The 15,077-nt window shown below is 44.2% G+C and overlaps 1 protein-coding gene across 1 annotated transcript in view; it reads right to left on the reverse strand.

Annotated features, from left to right (window-relative positions):
• SEPN1 (selenoprotein N, 1) overlaps positions 1–11,667 on the reverse strand; it is a 29,301-nt gene extending 17,634 nt beyond the window's left edge. Inside the window, 2 exon segments of the mRNA XM_006862394.1 lie at positions 177–296; positions 11,539–11,667. Coding sequence (XP_006862456.1) covers positions 177–296; positions 11,539–11,667 — 249 coding nt within the window.
• Between the last annotated feature and the right edge of the window lie 3,410 nt (positions 11,668–15,077).

Below are 15,077 nucleotides of genomic sequence, written 5' to 3' on the forward strand. Positions count from 1 at the left end.
GCTGGGGGCGGGTCCGAGGTCCTCGCGGGCCGGGCCTGGGCGGGCGGGGCAGCACGGGATCCTCGTGTGGGCCGAGACCCGGGCCGAAGCGTGCCAGGACAGGGACTTGCGTCTGTCTGGACACCTGGACACCCCTAGCACTTGGTCCAACTTCCTGGCACACAGTGGATGCTCACTAGGTGCTGAAGGAAGGTCGGGATTAGGTTGCAGCTCCCCTCTGCTGCCCAGAGGTTCTTCCGGAGGCCCAGGGCAGGGCTGGCCACTGTCTTGGTCTTGGTGGTTCTCAGGCCCTGGCGCTGCACCCCATGCGCAGGGAGTTTCCATAAAGGAATGTCAGGACCCTGCTGTTCCGCCCACCTCCCGCAGACCCCCATGTCTTCCTGCCATCTCTGTTCGTTTTTCCTGTATCAAGTACCCAAACTTAAAGCAGCAATGTTCAGACAGCAAATCCAAGCTGGGGGTGGGAGTAATATGGGGCTAGACTAGAGGGTGGGGGAGGACCCTGCACATCTGAAGCTTGATTTCCGGAACGAGGGGTGGCTCCTGGTAGGGGTAAGGGAGGCCAGAGGCCGGCTCTGCCTGCCTTCCAGTACTGCCCTCTGGCACCTCCACCCTCCACTCGTATCCACCTGTTTTCTAAAATTTCTTCAATCATTCAGGAAAAAAAAAGCCATTAAAATGAATGAAAGTCATGGGCCAACTGAAAGGCCACTCTGCAGATTCATCAGTGACAGGAACTTTGTAGTTGAAGGCACACAGGTGGTTCAGCACCCAAACTTCTGCATCCCTGAAATGAAGATTCTGCTGCTGCTGGCTGCCCCCACCATGAGTGGCCTCCCTCCTCTATCCTGCTTCAAGGAGGCTTTGGGAGTGGAAGCGGGTGGTCTTCAGGAAAGTATTTTCATACCTGTCAAGAAGCTTCGGTTTGGGCTGGGGCTCTCGTCCATTAGAACAAGGCCCTACGAATTGCTAGGATGACTCTGTGCCATTTCCTAGGTGAAGGTGGTAGCTGTGGCAGCCCCAGGATGCGAGCACTCAGCTCAGAGGAGATCACAGATCAACCCCCAGCCCCAGGGAATCTAATAGATCCCGAGCAGCTGCTCTATGCTAAAGCTGGGATGGAGAAATTTATTGCAGCTTCTCAGTTTGTCCTCAAACCACTAAGGCTGGGAAGGGTCATTTGGGTTTTTTTTTTAGCCTTAATCCTGGCACCCAGGACTACCAGAGTCCAAATCCCTTGCTATCCTGCCTCCCAGGTCTCCCAGGGGACGGCCAGCCTCCTGGGTGGGTACTTTACCTCAGCTACCAGTTTTCATCTTTTTGGTAACAGCCATGCTAGTATCATGTGGCCAGAGCCCTGTCTTCCCAGCACCCACACAATGTCTGCTGAATGAGTGGTTCCCAAAAGGAACCCACAGCTGTGGGATCTGCTCCCAGCCCTTGCTCTATGTCCACAGAGGGACCCTCCCAGGGTCTGACATTTGGTGTTGGCTTCCGAAGGCTTCCAACTGTGCCACTACCAACTCATTATCATTAATGTTTGAGGACATCCTGCATATAACAGATGCTACTAGAAAACTAGTGTGGCACTGTGGGTTAATGCGCCAGACTGCAAAGCCGTTTGAACTGCAAGGTCGGTGGTTCAGGCTCACCAGCTGCTCCTCAGAAACCGTATATAGAGTTGCTGTGGGTCAGAATCGACTCGATGGCACGTCACAACAACAACAACTAGAAAACTAAATCCTGTTCTAACAGAGCACAAAGTAGGTTATCAAAAGACCAAACCACTGTCACCAACTCATATCGATCCAGTCGGACAGAGTAGAACTTCACCATTGAGTTTCCAAGTCTGTAAATCTTTATGGAAACAGATAGCCACATCTTTCTCTTGCAGAGCAACTGGTAGGTTTGAACCACTGACCCTTTGCTTAGCAGCCAAGAGCTTAACCAACTATGCCACTAGGATCCTTCAAAGCAGCTTAGGAGGGGAAGATTAATGAGCAAAGACCCCTGAAAAATAAATGAAGGAAGTTTTTGGTGCCAGATTACTTTTTTTTTTAATTACACTTGCTTTTTGTTAAAGACACAAACACCCCACTGGTATTGGGGTGTTGAGGACCGGTGTCATGGACGAAAATCCAGCATGTGGCCATGCTCCGACTTGCTGGCCAGAGACCCTGTGGGCTCAAGGAAGTAACCTCCGGACGTCCCGGGTTCATTGGCTTTACGAACTCACTGTGGGGCTAGCGCTGTATAATTCTCTTTAGTCCTATTAATTCATGCTATGCTTCGAACCCCTGTAATTGTAGCTTCTGAGAAAATGGTTTCCTAATGTGCCTCTCTCAATGTCTCCACTGTATTGGCAGTGCTTAAGGTGTTCTGGGAACAAATCTCTCTGAGGAACAAACTCTGGCCACTGGGCAAGCTCATCCAAACTGTTCTTTATCAAATTATTCAGTTATGTTTGATATTAACTTAATACATAAGCCCTTGATACCCATGGACAAATATTAAACTGCTCCTAAAGCCGAGACACAAAGCTCCAAAAACAAGTTTGCTGGGAAGTTCCAAAAGCCAAGTTTCCCCCAAGGAATTAACCAAAAGTGGATTGGCGTATTCCTGGGCTTTATCTAAAGAACAATAGCGTCAGTCATCCCGGGTCGCCCTCAGGTGCAAACCCTGTAGCTAGGCATCTTGCTTCCTCCTGCAAGTCTGGGCCAGACAGCTGACACAGCGGGACTCCTTTCAATCCTTTTCACCTTTTTCCCATTCGAGATTAGGTGCTATAGGTATGTTAATTAGCCTGGAGAAACTGAGTTGCTGCCCTGGGATTCGAACCTGAAAAGTACCATATAATAATTTGCTTGAATTTCTGGAAAATTAAGGATGTTAGATTATCAAGACAATTTGTGATATATGTTTTAGAATTTGTACCTGTAAATCATTGTGTCCTGTGTTGAACGATTAATCACATTTCACTTCTGTACCCCGTCTTAATAAACCCCGCCTCCCTTTGTGTAAAGCTCCTCCCTGAAATAAAACTGGGGCACAGACCGAAGCCCACATGCATAGCGGCTTGCAGTTCGGGCAGGCATTGCAGTTGGCAAAGTGTGCAAATGGCATGCATAGCCAAAATGTTTACAATGCAGGATCTGTCTGACGCCAGTTACGCATCCACTCTAGTTCCGGGGTGTCTATGTGTCTCTCTTGTTGTGTCTTTGTGTGTGTTCTTTATCTGTCACTGTCGCCGCCAGATCTCCCAACTTCATGAACCAAACTCCCCTGTTGAGGCCGGTTCTCGACAGCTGCCCAGGGTGGAAAGATGGGCTGTTGGTAACTATAGTTTTTGTAACCCTCACCAAATGACTGCGCGGTGGTTGTTGTTAAGTGCTGTTGAGTCGGTTCCAACTTATTGCAACCCTGTGTAGGGTTTCTGAAGAGTGGCTAGTAGGTTTCAACTGCCAACCTTACGGTTAGCAGTTCAGTGCTTATCTATCCTACAGTGACACACCAGGACTCCAATGCATGTTTGTTGTTGTTAGGTGCCATCAAGTTGGTGCCGACTCATAGTGTGACCTTATGCACAGCAGAATGAAACACTGCCCGATCCTGGGCCAACCTCACTACTGTTGCCATGCTTGAGTCCATCAATGCTGCCACTTGGCCAATCCATCTCGTTGGGGGGTCTTCCTCTTTTTCTCTGACCCTCCACCTCTCCAAACATGATACCCTTCTCCAGCGACTGGTCCCTCCTCACAATAAGTCTGAAGTATGAAAAACGAAGTTTGGCCATCTTGGCCTCCAAGGAGCACTCTGGCTGCACTTCTTCCAACACAGATCTGTTGGTTCTTTTGGCAGCTCGTGGCACTTTCAATATTCTCCTCCAACACCATAACTCAAAATGTAGAGCCATGGGATTTCCGAGGCTGTAAATCTTTATGGGAGCAGAAAGCCTCATCTTTCTCCCATGGAGCAGCTGGTAGTTTGAACTGCTGACCTTGTGGTTTGCAGCCTGATTCGTAACCACTACGCTACCAGAGAGAGCCATGCAAATAGAATCTATGGGACTCTAATATCATGATTGGTTGATTTTACCATTCGGCTGAATTATAAATGCACTATCTCAGAAGCAGAAACAGAGACTCTCAACACCAAGATCAGAAATGATAAGAAGTCCTCTGGTCGACAGCTTCTTCTCAGCCATACCACAGACATGCCTTTCTCTCATCCTTGACTTCTACCCTACTTGGGACATTTGGATAAATGTCTTTTCAGTCCACTGAGTCATTTCTAATCCTGTTCATTTTCCTAATAAACCCCAGCACTGGATCATCTGTGAGTTCTGTGTGGCCACCGCAACACATTATTGAACCTAGAAGAGAAGTAGAGTGGAATGGGAGGGGTGATTGGTGTCAGAATTGGGTAAAGAAGGTTGGAGGCCTGACTGACTTCTGCCTCAGAGGAATGTGGAGTTTGATTCTTCATCTTCCTTGTTGGAGAGGAGGTCAGACACGGCCTCCACATTGTATTTGCAGTATGCCTCTGGAAAAATGATCAGACTTTGGGACCAGCTTGGGAATGTATCTGGGGCATTGCCAGTAGAGCAGGGCTCGGTCCCCCACAGGTGGGCACCCTTCCAGGAGGGCTTGTCTCCAAACCAAGGATTGAGCAGGGCAGGACCTTGAGAAATTTGGTCAATGGGACCGTTCTGAACAGAACCCACTCTGCAGGATGATTTGACATCTTGTTTCGGAACTCCATCCAAGTGGGCAGTGTTATAGTTGGGAGTTAGCAACAAATGGAAGCGATACCTGTTGGTCATGTCCTTGGGGATCTCACAGGTTAGCAGGGAAATAGTTCATCTATCTAGTCTTCAAATAGTTATTATGGGTCTACTATGCTCTGCTGTGGGCATTGAAGAGCCACCCGTGAACTCTTCTAGACTAGTCAACGATTATCACGACCCACTAAAGTCAGCACTTGGAGGGAGTATCATCCATGGAGAGGGTCCCATTGTCTGTCCAGATGGGTCAGAAGAAGCTTCATAGAGGAATTCCAAATGGGTCTGGTGCTTAGGTGGTTACCAGTCAAGTAAGCATTCTAGAGCATTCCAGATGATCATTGCAGAGCAAGAACTATATGCCACAGGAAGAAAACAGCAGATGCTAAGGCACAGCAGCATGAAGTTCAAAGTCATATCCATGGAATTTCAAGGAGATAGATTAGAGGATTAGAGCAGAAGGACCAAGGGTGAGTATGAAGAGAGAAAAGACAAGAAAGACATGTTGGGACACTCACCAGCTTGTGAAGAGTTTGCATTTTCTTTTCAAGATAATGTGGAGTCATCAAAGAAGAGGGACATTCAGTCACCCAGGCACCCTTCAGACTGCTGAAATCCTTTTCCTCCATGCTGTGTCCCTTCTTCTGCCTGCAGGTTGAGGAGTTCTGATTCCCACACTTGCCTCACTGCAAGCAGTGGCCCACCCTGTACACCCACTGGAAGAGAGTGACTTCCTTGACTGATGATATGAGTCAGAGCCTGGTTTGGGGGCAGCCATATGAGTGCAGAGGTACTTGTCTCAAAAGCTGGCCCATCACTCCACACCCACAGAGATGAAGTTTTAGTTATCTATGTTTTTCTCTTGTTGTTCGATGCTTTTGGTTTCATATTTAAGAATCCACTGTCAAAACAAGGTCCTTAGGCTTTCCTTTAAGAATTTCATAATTGTACGTCTTTATTTAGATCGATGTTCTACCATTTCAAGAGGTAGCATATTATCAAGAGCCAATAGTACTGAAGGAAGAAGTCCAAGGTGCACTGAAGGCATTGGCAAAGAACAGGAATTGCTGGAATACAAATTGAAATCTTTCAGCAAACAGATGCAGCACTCATCTATGCCAAGAAATTTGGAAGATGACTACCTGGCCAACTGATTGGAAGAGATCCATGTTTGAGCCCATTCCAAAGGGAGGTGACCCAATGGAATGCAGAAATCACTGGACAATATCATTAATATAGCATGCAAGTAAAATTTTACTAAAGATAATCAAAAAACGACTGTAACAGTAGATTGACAGGGAACTGTCAGAGGTTCAAGCCATATTCAGACAAGGACATGGTATGAGGGATATCATTGCTGACATCAGCAGGATCTTGGCTGAAAGCAGAGAATAACAGAAAGATGTTTACCACCTGTGCTTTATTGACTATGCAAAGGTTTTTGATTGTGTAGATCATGACAAGCTATGGACAACATTGCAAAGTATGAATATTGTTACAATGTTACAATACCTTCGGTTCTTCCCTCTCCCCTCCCTCCAACTCCATTTTGTCTGTTTCCCTGCCCTAAGATACAAGGCACATAGTTTAAAGGACAACACGGCTTTTGATAGGCCAGAGCTAAATCACCCCAGCAATGACCACTCCCTTTAAACCTATATAAATCGCCTCCCATCCCGTTGACTCTCTCTTCCTTCTTTCTCTCCTCCCTTCCGCCTCCTGCCTTCTCTCTCCCACAGAGGTTATCTTCCTCACCCTGAATAGAAGTCTCTAGATGGGACATTTGGAGTGAGGTGTGGTTGATGAGTGATGCCGGGGTTGTTTTTCCCCTTTCAAATATTCTGGAACACTTAGTTGTGATCATGAGAAATCTGTACATAGACCAAGAGGCAGTTGTTTGAACAGAACATGGGGAACACTGAATGGTTTAAAATTAGGAAAGGTGTGTGCCAGGGTTGTATTCTTTCAACATACTTATTCAATCTGTATGCCAAGCAAATAATCTGAGAAACTGGATTATATGAAGAAGAACATGTCATCAGGATTAGAGGGAGACTCAGTAACAACCTAGAGATGATACAGCCTTGCTTGCTGAAAGAACAGGACTTAAAATACTTACTGATGAAGATTAAAGACCATTGCCTTTGGTATGGTTTGCACCTCAATGGAAAGCAAACAAAAACCCTCCCTCCCCACTGGACCAATAAATAAAATTCATATAAATGGAGAAAAATTAAAGTTGTCAGAGACTTCATTTTGCTTGGATCAACCATCAAATTTATGTAAGCAGTAGCCAAGAAATCAAACAATGTGTTACATTAGTCAAATCTGTTGTGCAAGATCTTTTTAAAGTGTTCAAGAGTAAAGATGTCAGCTTGATGACCCAAGTCATGGTGTTTTCAATAACCTCATGTTGTTGTTGTCAGATGCCATCGAGTCAGAACCGACTCATAGTGACCCCATGCACAGCAGAACGAAACAATGTCTGATCCTGGGCCAACTTCACTACCGCTGCCACACTTGCCACCTGGCTGATCCATCTCATTGGGGGTCTTCCTCTTTTTCTCTGACCCTCCATCTTACCCAGCATGACATCCTTCTCCAGCAACTGTTCCCTCCTGACAATATGTCTGAAGGATGAGAGACGAAGCTTAGCCATCCTGGCCTCCAAGGAGCATTCTTGCTGCACTTTTTCCAAAACAGATCTATTTCATATGCATGTGAAAATTGGACAATAAACAAAGAAGACCATAGAATAACTGATGCATTTGAGTTATGGTTTTGGTGGAGAATATTAAAAGTACCATGGACTGCCAAAAGAACATACAAATCTGTTTTGGAAGAAGTACAGCCAGAAGACTTCTTAGAATCCAGGATGGCCAGACTTCATCTCTCATACTTGGGACATATCATCAGGATGGGTCAGCTCCTGGAGAAGGACATCATGCTTGCTAAAGTGGAGGGTCAGTGAAAAAGAGAAAGACCCCTAAAGAGATGGATTGGCACAGTGGAAGCAACAATGGACTGAAACATAGCAATGATTGGGAGGTGGGCACAGGACCGGGTAGTGTTTTGTTCTGTTGTACATAAGGTCCCTGTGAGTCTGTACCAACTCCATGGCAACTCACAACATAGCAATAGGTAATACTGGGGTGAAATGAAATCTCATTATTGTTTTATTTGCATCTCTATAATGGCTAATGATGGTGAGTATCTCTCCATATGTTTGTGGACCACTGGAATGTCTTCTTTGGTGAAATGTCTGCCTCTGTCTTATGCCCATTTTAAAATTAATTGGATTATTTTATCTTTTTTTGTTGAGGTATTGATGTTTTCTATACATTTTAATGATTAGTCCTTTGTTTGATATGTCATTGCAAAAATAACACATTTTCCCAGTCTGTGGGTCCTCCTTTTACTATTGGTGAAAATATTTTTTTCTAAGTTTTTATTGGGAATTGAGTCATAGTTTACATGGGAGAATATTGGTTTTACACATCATTTCATTGCAATTATTATAATCTCCTCTGTACATCATTCTTCAACAGTGTTTGCTTCTATTCCCTATGCTGTTGTTGTTGTTTTGGAGGGGAAATTACACCAAAACACTCAGGAATATATAATCATTTAAACAGCCAAAGGGCACATTCTGCAATCCTGCCTCCTGGCCACCAGCACACAGCCTTTCTCTTTCCATGAGTCTAGAGTCCTCAGCTACTCTATTTCTCTGTCTTCATCTCTGGTGTTGCTGCTTCTCTGAATAAGGCTCCACATTCCGCTCGTGCTCTTCTCCCTTGATGGTCCTAGGGTCCTCTATTTCTGGACTGTAAGATTAATTATTCCCCTCTTTTTTGTTACAAAATGTCTACCTTTACAATTGTGACAGTAGCAATTAGTCATGATAACAATTACTATTGAATCATAAGAATCTTATCCCCATCCCTTTTCACCAGACCCGTCTAGACAAGATGAAAACTATTCAGTGGGGATTCTACCTTTCTCTGCACCATCTGAAACTAAACTTCTTGAAAACGTGTAAGCCAGTCACTTAGTGATTTTATAGGCCCTCCCGCATTTTAGGCAGCCAATGTCTAAGTTGCCCTTCCCCATCAACCCTGTATAAAGAGAAGATAGGATTGATCCTTGTATGAAAACTTCTTTCCTCTCAGTTGGTATTTTGAGCTACTACATCTATAAATAAGGAGCTCTGGTAGCGTAGTGGTTACAAATCGGGCTGTGAACCGCAAGGTCAGCAGTTCGAAACTACCAGCTGTTCCACGGGAGAAAGATGAGGCTCTCTGCTCCTGTAAAGATTAACAGCCTCGGAAACCCTGTGCAGGGTCGCTATGAGTCAGAACCGACTCCATGGCACATAACAACAACAACATCTATAAATATAGGTCAAGTTCATCAAATTGTTGCAATTTACATTTGTTTCCTTTACCAAAAAAAATTTTTTTAAAATCTTCCTATAGTCAAGTTCTGATTAACAAGCCACTGAAGGTCAAATGGGTACTAGCTACAACTTTGGACATTCCTGTGCATCTCCCCTCACTTCATATCAGCTGGATGCTTCACTCTCAGCTCTAGCCCTCTGTGACTATGTCTTTGTCCATGGGCTCAGGTGTCCCCAGGTCTCACCACACTTTGGATCAACCATCCCTTCCTCTTCTCTCTCTCATCTCCAGGTTGATGAGAGTTTGTGGAACATGGATGAACTCAGCCCATTTCTTTATTGCTGCCTTTCCCCCTCTTCTACTCACCAGGAGACCAACATGGTCACCAGCAAGCTTACATACCTGCCAATGTGTTCCCTTTGAGTTTCAGTCTTGGAGGGGGGTTTGTCCTGAAGAGACTTGATTGCTTGCTTTGATGGTTATGGTGAAATCTTTTGATGCACATAATTGACTAATTTTTAGGAAGTCCCAGTCATCTATTTTGTTTTTGTGTGTTTTCTTTCAGTTATGTTTGATAGTGGATTTATGCCCTAAGTTTCTCCTTATGGTTTCATTGATGATCTTTATAAGTTTTAAATTTAGGTCTTTAATTCACTTTGAGTTTGTTTCTGCATATAGTATGAGATACAGGTCTTGTTTCATTCTTGTACAAATGAATTTCCAGTTTTGCCAGCACCACTTGTTAGAGACCTGATGTGGTGCTGTAGAACAAGCACGGGACCATGAGGTTGGATTGAACTGAAAGGTCAGTGGTTCAAACCCACCAGCTGCTCCTCAGAAACCCTATACAAGGTTGCTTTGAGTTGGAACATACTCGACAGCAATTAACAACAACAACAATTGGTTGAGGAGTCTCTCTCTTTTCCATCTAATGTATTTTGGCCCTTTTTCAAAGATCAGCTGACCAGAGGTGGATAAATCTGGGTTCTCAATTCTGTTTCATTGATCTATGTGTCTTTCATTGTACTACACCATTGATTCTAATCTACTCCTTTGTCCTTTCAATGTGTTATCCATTTCCCAGATCTTAGTATTAATCTTCTAAATTTCTATTTGCAGGTTTTGTATTGTTTTCAATCTCTCATATAGTTTGTCTTTTTTTTCCCGGTGTTTTCCTGAATTCTTCCAATGTTTTTTCTGTATTATCTTTGTTTTCCTCAATCTTTCTAATCTTTCATCAATCTGTTGAAGGTACCTAAACTTTTTTAAATTATTATTATTCTTTTTCAGGTAGTTCCAATGCCTTTCTTCCTCAGAATGTTTTTTGGTTCTGTATCTTGGTCACTTGTTTGAGCCACTGTGTCTGGTTTCTTCATGTAAATGAAAATTGTCTGTTGCCTCTAAGACATTGTGGTGTCATTGTAGTTGTATTAACTGATAATTTCTGTTGGTGTCCTCGTTGGCACTCACTAGCTGCCTCTTGGTGGGTGGGATTAGACAATGGAAGTGTGTGTCCAGTTCTCCAGTCACCATTTGTGTAGCTCAGTGTAGGGTGGGTGTGGTTGCTGTTGGCTGTGGAGATTGTTGATCAGATGGTATTGACTGTTGATAATTGGTGGGCCACAGAGGGTATGGTTGTGGCTGAACTGTATGGGTACAGTTGCTGCCCACCACTGGGTGGGGCAAGAATAGAAAACACACACACACAAGAGAGAGAAAAAAACAATAACAAATGAGCAAAAAACAACAGTGGAAAAAAGTAATAAAGGAGAAAAAAGAAGAAAAACCAATAGCAAGAAAAAAATAATGTAGTAACCAAAAAGAGAAAAGAGGGAAAAGAAAATAAAGCCACAGAAGAGAAGAAAGAAAGAAAACAAAAGCACTGAACACAATTAGGGAGAGGGAAGATGAAAACAGAATGAGATCAGAAACTCTTAAAGAAAAATTAAGATCCCAAACAAGAAGAAGAGCAAATGAAATTAGAGATAAAAAGGATGAAAACAAGGAAGGAGAAGAGGAGAAAAAGAAGAAAGAATAGGCAAAGAAAAACAATGAAAGAAAAAACCAGGGTGTGTGCTGGACTCAGAGAGGAGAAAACTTTGGGGCTCCTGCTTGCTAAGGAGTAGTGAGTGAGTGGGCAGAATGAGATGGCGGTGCTTCTGGCCCTAGATGGAATTCCCGTAACTTAGATGTTGTCTATGTTCAGGGCACCCAATCTGAAAGTAGTTCATGCAGGCCCCAAAGCTAGCTGGGATCAGGGTTTTTCAGGTTCAGAGGGCAGCCATAGGCAGGCTGGTCACCCAGGTGAGCTCCCCCTGGTCCAGAGCTGTCAGGATTTACCCTGTTTGAATCACAGCTTACCTGAATCCAGGCACTGAGGATGGTGCCCAGAGCTCCCAGTTCACAATGATGGCGGCACACAGCAACACAGCTCTGGCCCCCTGGAGAGCCGGAGCTGCGCTGCATGTGGACAGGGTGCAGACTGACCATGCCTTTGGTCACCAGGGGAAAGTGGGGAGCAAGAAAGAGTAGCACCTTTCTCGTTTCCAGTCACTAATGTGAATCTGTGCCTCCAAACCACTGTCACCTCCAAAGCTGCTTGCATAAATTCAAGATGGTCCCACTTCCTGTGGTCATCTGACACAGTTCATCTGGGTATCTTCTTTCTTTGCCTCGCCTTTCTTTGTTCAATCTCTTCTAGTAAACATTCAAGCTGCTTCTCTATCTCTTCCTCTTTAGTTTAGGGGTCCAGGTCTATCATCAGCATCTGTTTCCTTTGGTCTTCCAAAGTTTTGTTATGGTGTGTCTACCCAGTCTGCCATCTTGCTGGAAGTCCTCTTAGCAGTTTTATGGTTTTCAGTATACAAGTTTCTCACCTTCTTAATTAAATTTATTCCTAGGCATTTTATTCTTTCAGATCTTATTATAAATGAAATGATTTTCTTAAATTTTCTTTTCAGAGTGTTCATTGTAGGCATACGTTGTTATTGTATGCCGTTGAGTTGGTTCCAACTCATAGCAACCCTGTGTAGGGTTTCTGAGAGTGGCTGGTGGGTTTGTTTGAACTACGAAACTAGTACTTATCCTGCAGCGGCCCACCAAGACTCAGGTGAACAGAAACTTAATTTCTGTGTGTCCATTATGTACCATGCAACTTGGATGAATTAAAGTTCCTTTTTGGAGTGATGGAAATGTTCTAAAATTAGATAGTAGTGATGGTTGTACAACTTTAAGTAGATGAAAGGTCAGTGGCATATACACTGAACTGAGTGAATTGCATGGCATGTGAATTGTATCTCACAGTTTTGTTGTTTTTAAAGAACTTCTAGTTTCTGAGTAGAGAATAGGCTGAAGGGAACAAGAATAGGAGGTGAAGACAGGAAGCTATTATAGTCTCTCAGGCAAAAGAACACAGGAGCCTGGGCTTGGGGGACATTGAGGAGCTGGAGAGAGGGTAAGGTTCAGCAGGCATTTTGTGGGGGCCGAGAGATCAGACTAGAGTGCATGGTGAGAGGAAGGACAAGTATCTGCTTTGGGATTGAGCTCAGGTAGATGGTGGTGCAGGGAGAAGCCTCAGTTTAGTCTCAACCACGAAGAGACTTGCCTGACCTGCCCATGTGAGGACAGGCCCATGGAGGTGAGGTCCCCTCCCTCGGGTTCACAGTTCCAGACATGAGTTATAAAGCTGGGGGTCATCAGCCTCTAAATGGCATTTAAAGCCACGGGATTCAATGAGATCATCAAAGGAGAGAGAAGAAAAGCAGCCTTTGGCCCATGTGGGTTACAGCCACAGATGTGCACCTGTGGAGGCGGCCGTGCTCTGAGTGCTGAGTGCCTTTGTCTGGACTCACAGAGGCCGGGGCTCTGCTTAGCCAGAAACTAGATGCATTTTAGCATCATGACAGTCTTGGTGAAACATGCATGCTGTCCAAGTGGGAAAAAAAGATATGTTTCCTGGGGTCAGAAAAGGCCTCTGGGAACTCTGCCCAAGAGGACAGCTACAGTTTCAGTTTCATGGTGCCAGGGTCCTGGGTTATCTAGCTTGACTGACCAGCAGGGGCCTTTGGACAGGGACCAATTACCTGGCACTGCTCCCAGTTGGTCTGGGAGGGGGACATTTTTACAAATTCCCCAGGTGACTCTGATGCACTTAGAATCCCTGGGCTGGAGCGATTCCTTGCTGGGTTTTCTGGTAGGAGTTTTTCTGGAGAGCTGAGCACTGAATACCTAAATCCAAAAGAATTCCAAATCTTCCCTCCACCATTCCCCTGTTGCTCATTCAGGACTGGAGACAGAATTTCATTGGCAAAGACAGCCAAATCCCACACATGTTACCAAAAAGACGAAAAAGAATGTGACATTTGGGGTCTTCTAGAGGTCAGTGTGAGGCATGGGCTGACAGTACCCCTCACATTTAGTTTAAACTATGATGAACCATTTTCGTTTGATCAAGACCCCACCTGAACCGGGGAAGACACATCTCAGATGACCCTGGGAGATTGTTTATTGCATAAACTCTGATATTATTTGTGGACTTCTGATGTTTTAACTGCATATGAGTAGAAGATTGTTTTATTATGACCATCAAAAAGCATGAAAACCCTTATTATATAGGAGGTAAGTTGTTATCTTGGGAGATAGAAAACTCAGTGGAATGTGATAATCCAAAAACAAAGAAGTGAATGAAAAAGTTTTGTCTTTAAGAGCTTGAGTTACTCGTCAAACTTTGAATTGAAACGATCCTCTAAAGTCATCTTTAAACTAAGTAACAGTTTATTTCAAAGAGTAAAGATTAAAGATGGTCACTTTTCAGTATTGCTGGTATGACACTGTAGAAGAAGAACTGGACCAAAGTCATTGAACTGCAAAGTCTGCATTGCAAACTCACTGACCACACCTTGGAAGCCTATAAAGGGTGGCTATGGGTCAGAACCGACTCAGCGACACTTGGCAACATCAACAACAACATATATATAGAGATCTATCTATCTATCTATCTATCTATCTATCTATCTATCTATCTATCTATCTACTATCTATCTATCTAGTTGTTGTTGTTGTCAGGTGCCCTCGAGTCGGAACCGACTCATAGCGACCCCATGCACAGCAGAACAAAACAATGTCCGATCCTGGGCCAACCTCACTACTGCCGCCACACTTGATGCTATCAAGGATGTCACCTGGCTGATCCATCTCGTTGGGGGTCTTCCTCTTTTTCTCTGACCCTCCACCTTACCCAGCATGACATCCTTCTCCAGAAGTGATTCCTGGTGTGGCACTGTAGGATAAGCACTGGATTGCAAACCACAAGGTCAGTGGTTTAAACCCACTAGTTGCTCCTCAAAACCCTGTAAAGTTGCTATGAATCAGAATCGATCGACAACACGTAACAACATAAATATAAATTATTTATATAAACCAAAGGGTCAGCAGCTATTGTAAAGTCTAAATAAGAAGGCTGAGTTGAAGGACAGAGATTGTAAGTAAATGGAAATGAAACAACTGAAACAGAATAAGGAGAATATCAACACAGTGTGAAGACTGTAACCAATGTTTGTTGTTGTCGTTCTTAAGTGCTGTTAAGTCAGTTCCACTCCATAGCGACCCTGGATAGGGTTTCCTAGGAGCGGCTGGTAAGCATCAACTGTTGACCTTGTAGTCCAGTGCATTAACCTATAGCACCACAGAAGCTGTGAAATGGGAGTGGGTCTTATTGTGTATATTTTCACCAAAAATAAAATTAAATATTCTAAAAAAAGTTTTCGTGTCTGAAAGGACTCAGTCGGGGTGGGGGTGGGGTGCTGACTGGAAGCAGCACAAAGGAGTTTTCAAGGTGCTGGAAATAGTCTCTAAATTGAGGAGGTTGGTGTATGGTGTTGTTATTGTTGTTGTTAAGTGCT

This window comes from Chrysochloris asiatica, unplaced genomic scaffold (assembly GCF_000296735.1).
Source record: "Chrysochloris asiatica unplaced genomic scaffold, ChrAsi1.0 scaffold00047, whole genome shotgun sequence".
NCBI classification, from domain to species: domain Eukaryota; kingdom Metazoa; phylum Chordata; class Mammalia; order Afrosoricida; family Chrysochloridae; genus Chrysochloris; species Chrysochloris asiatica.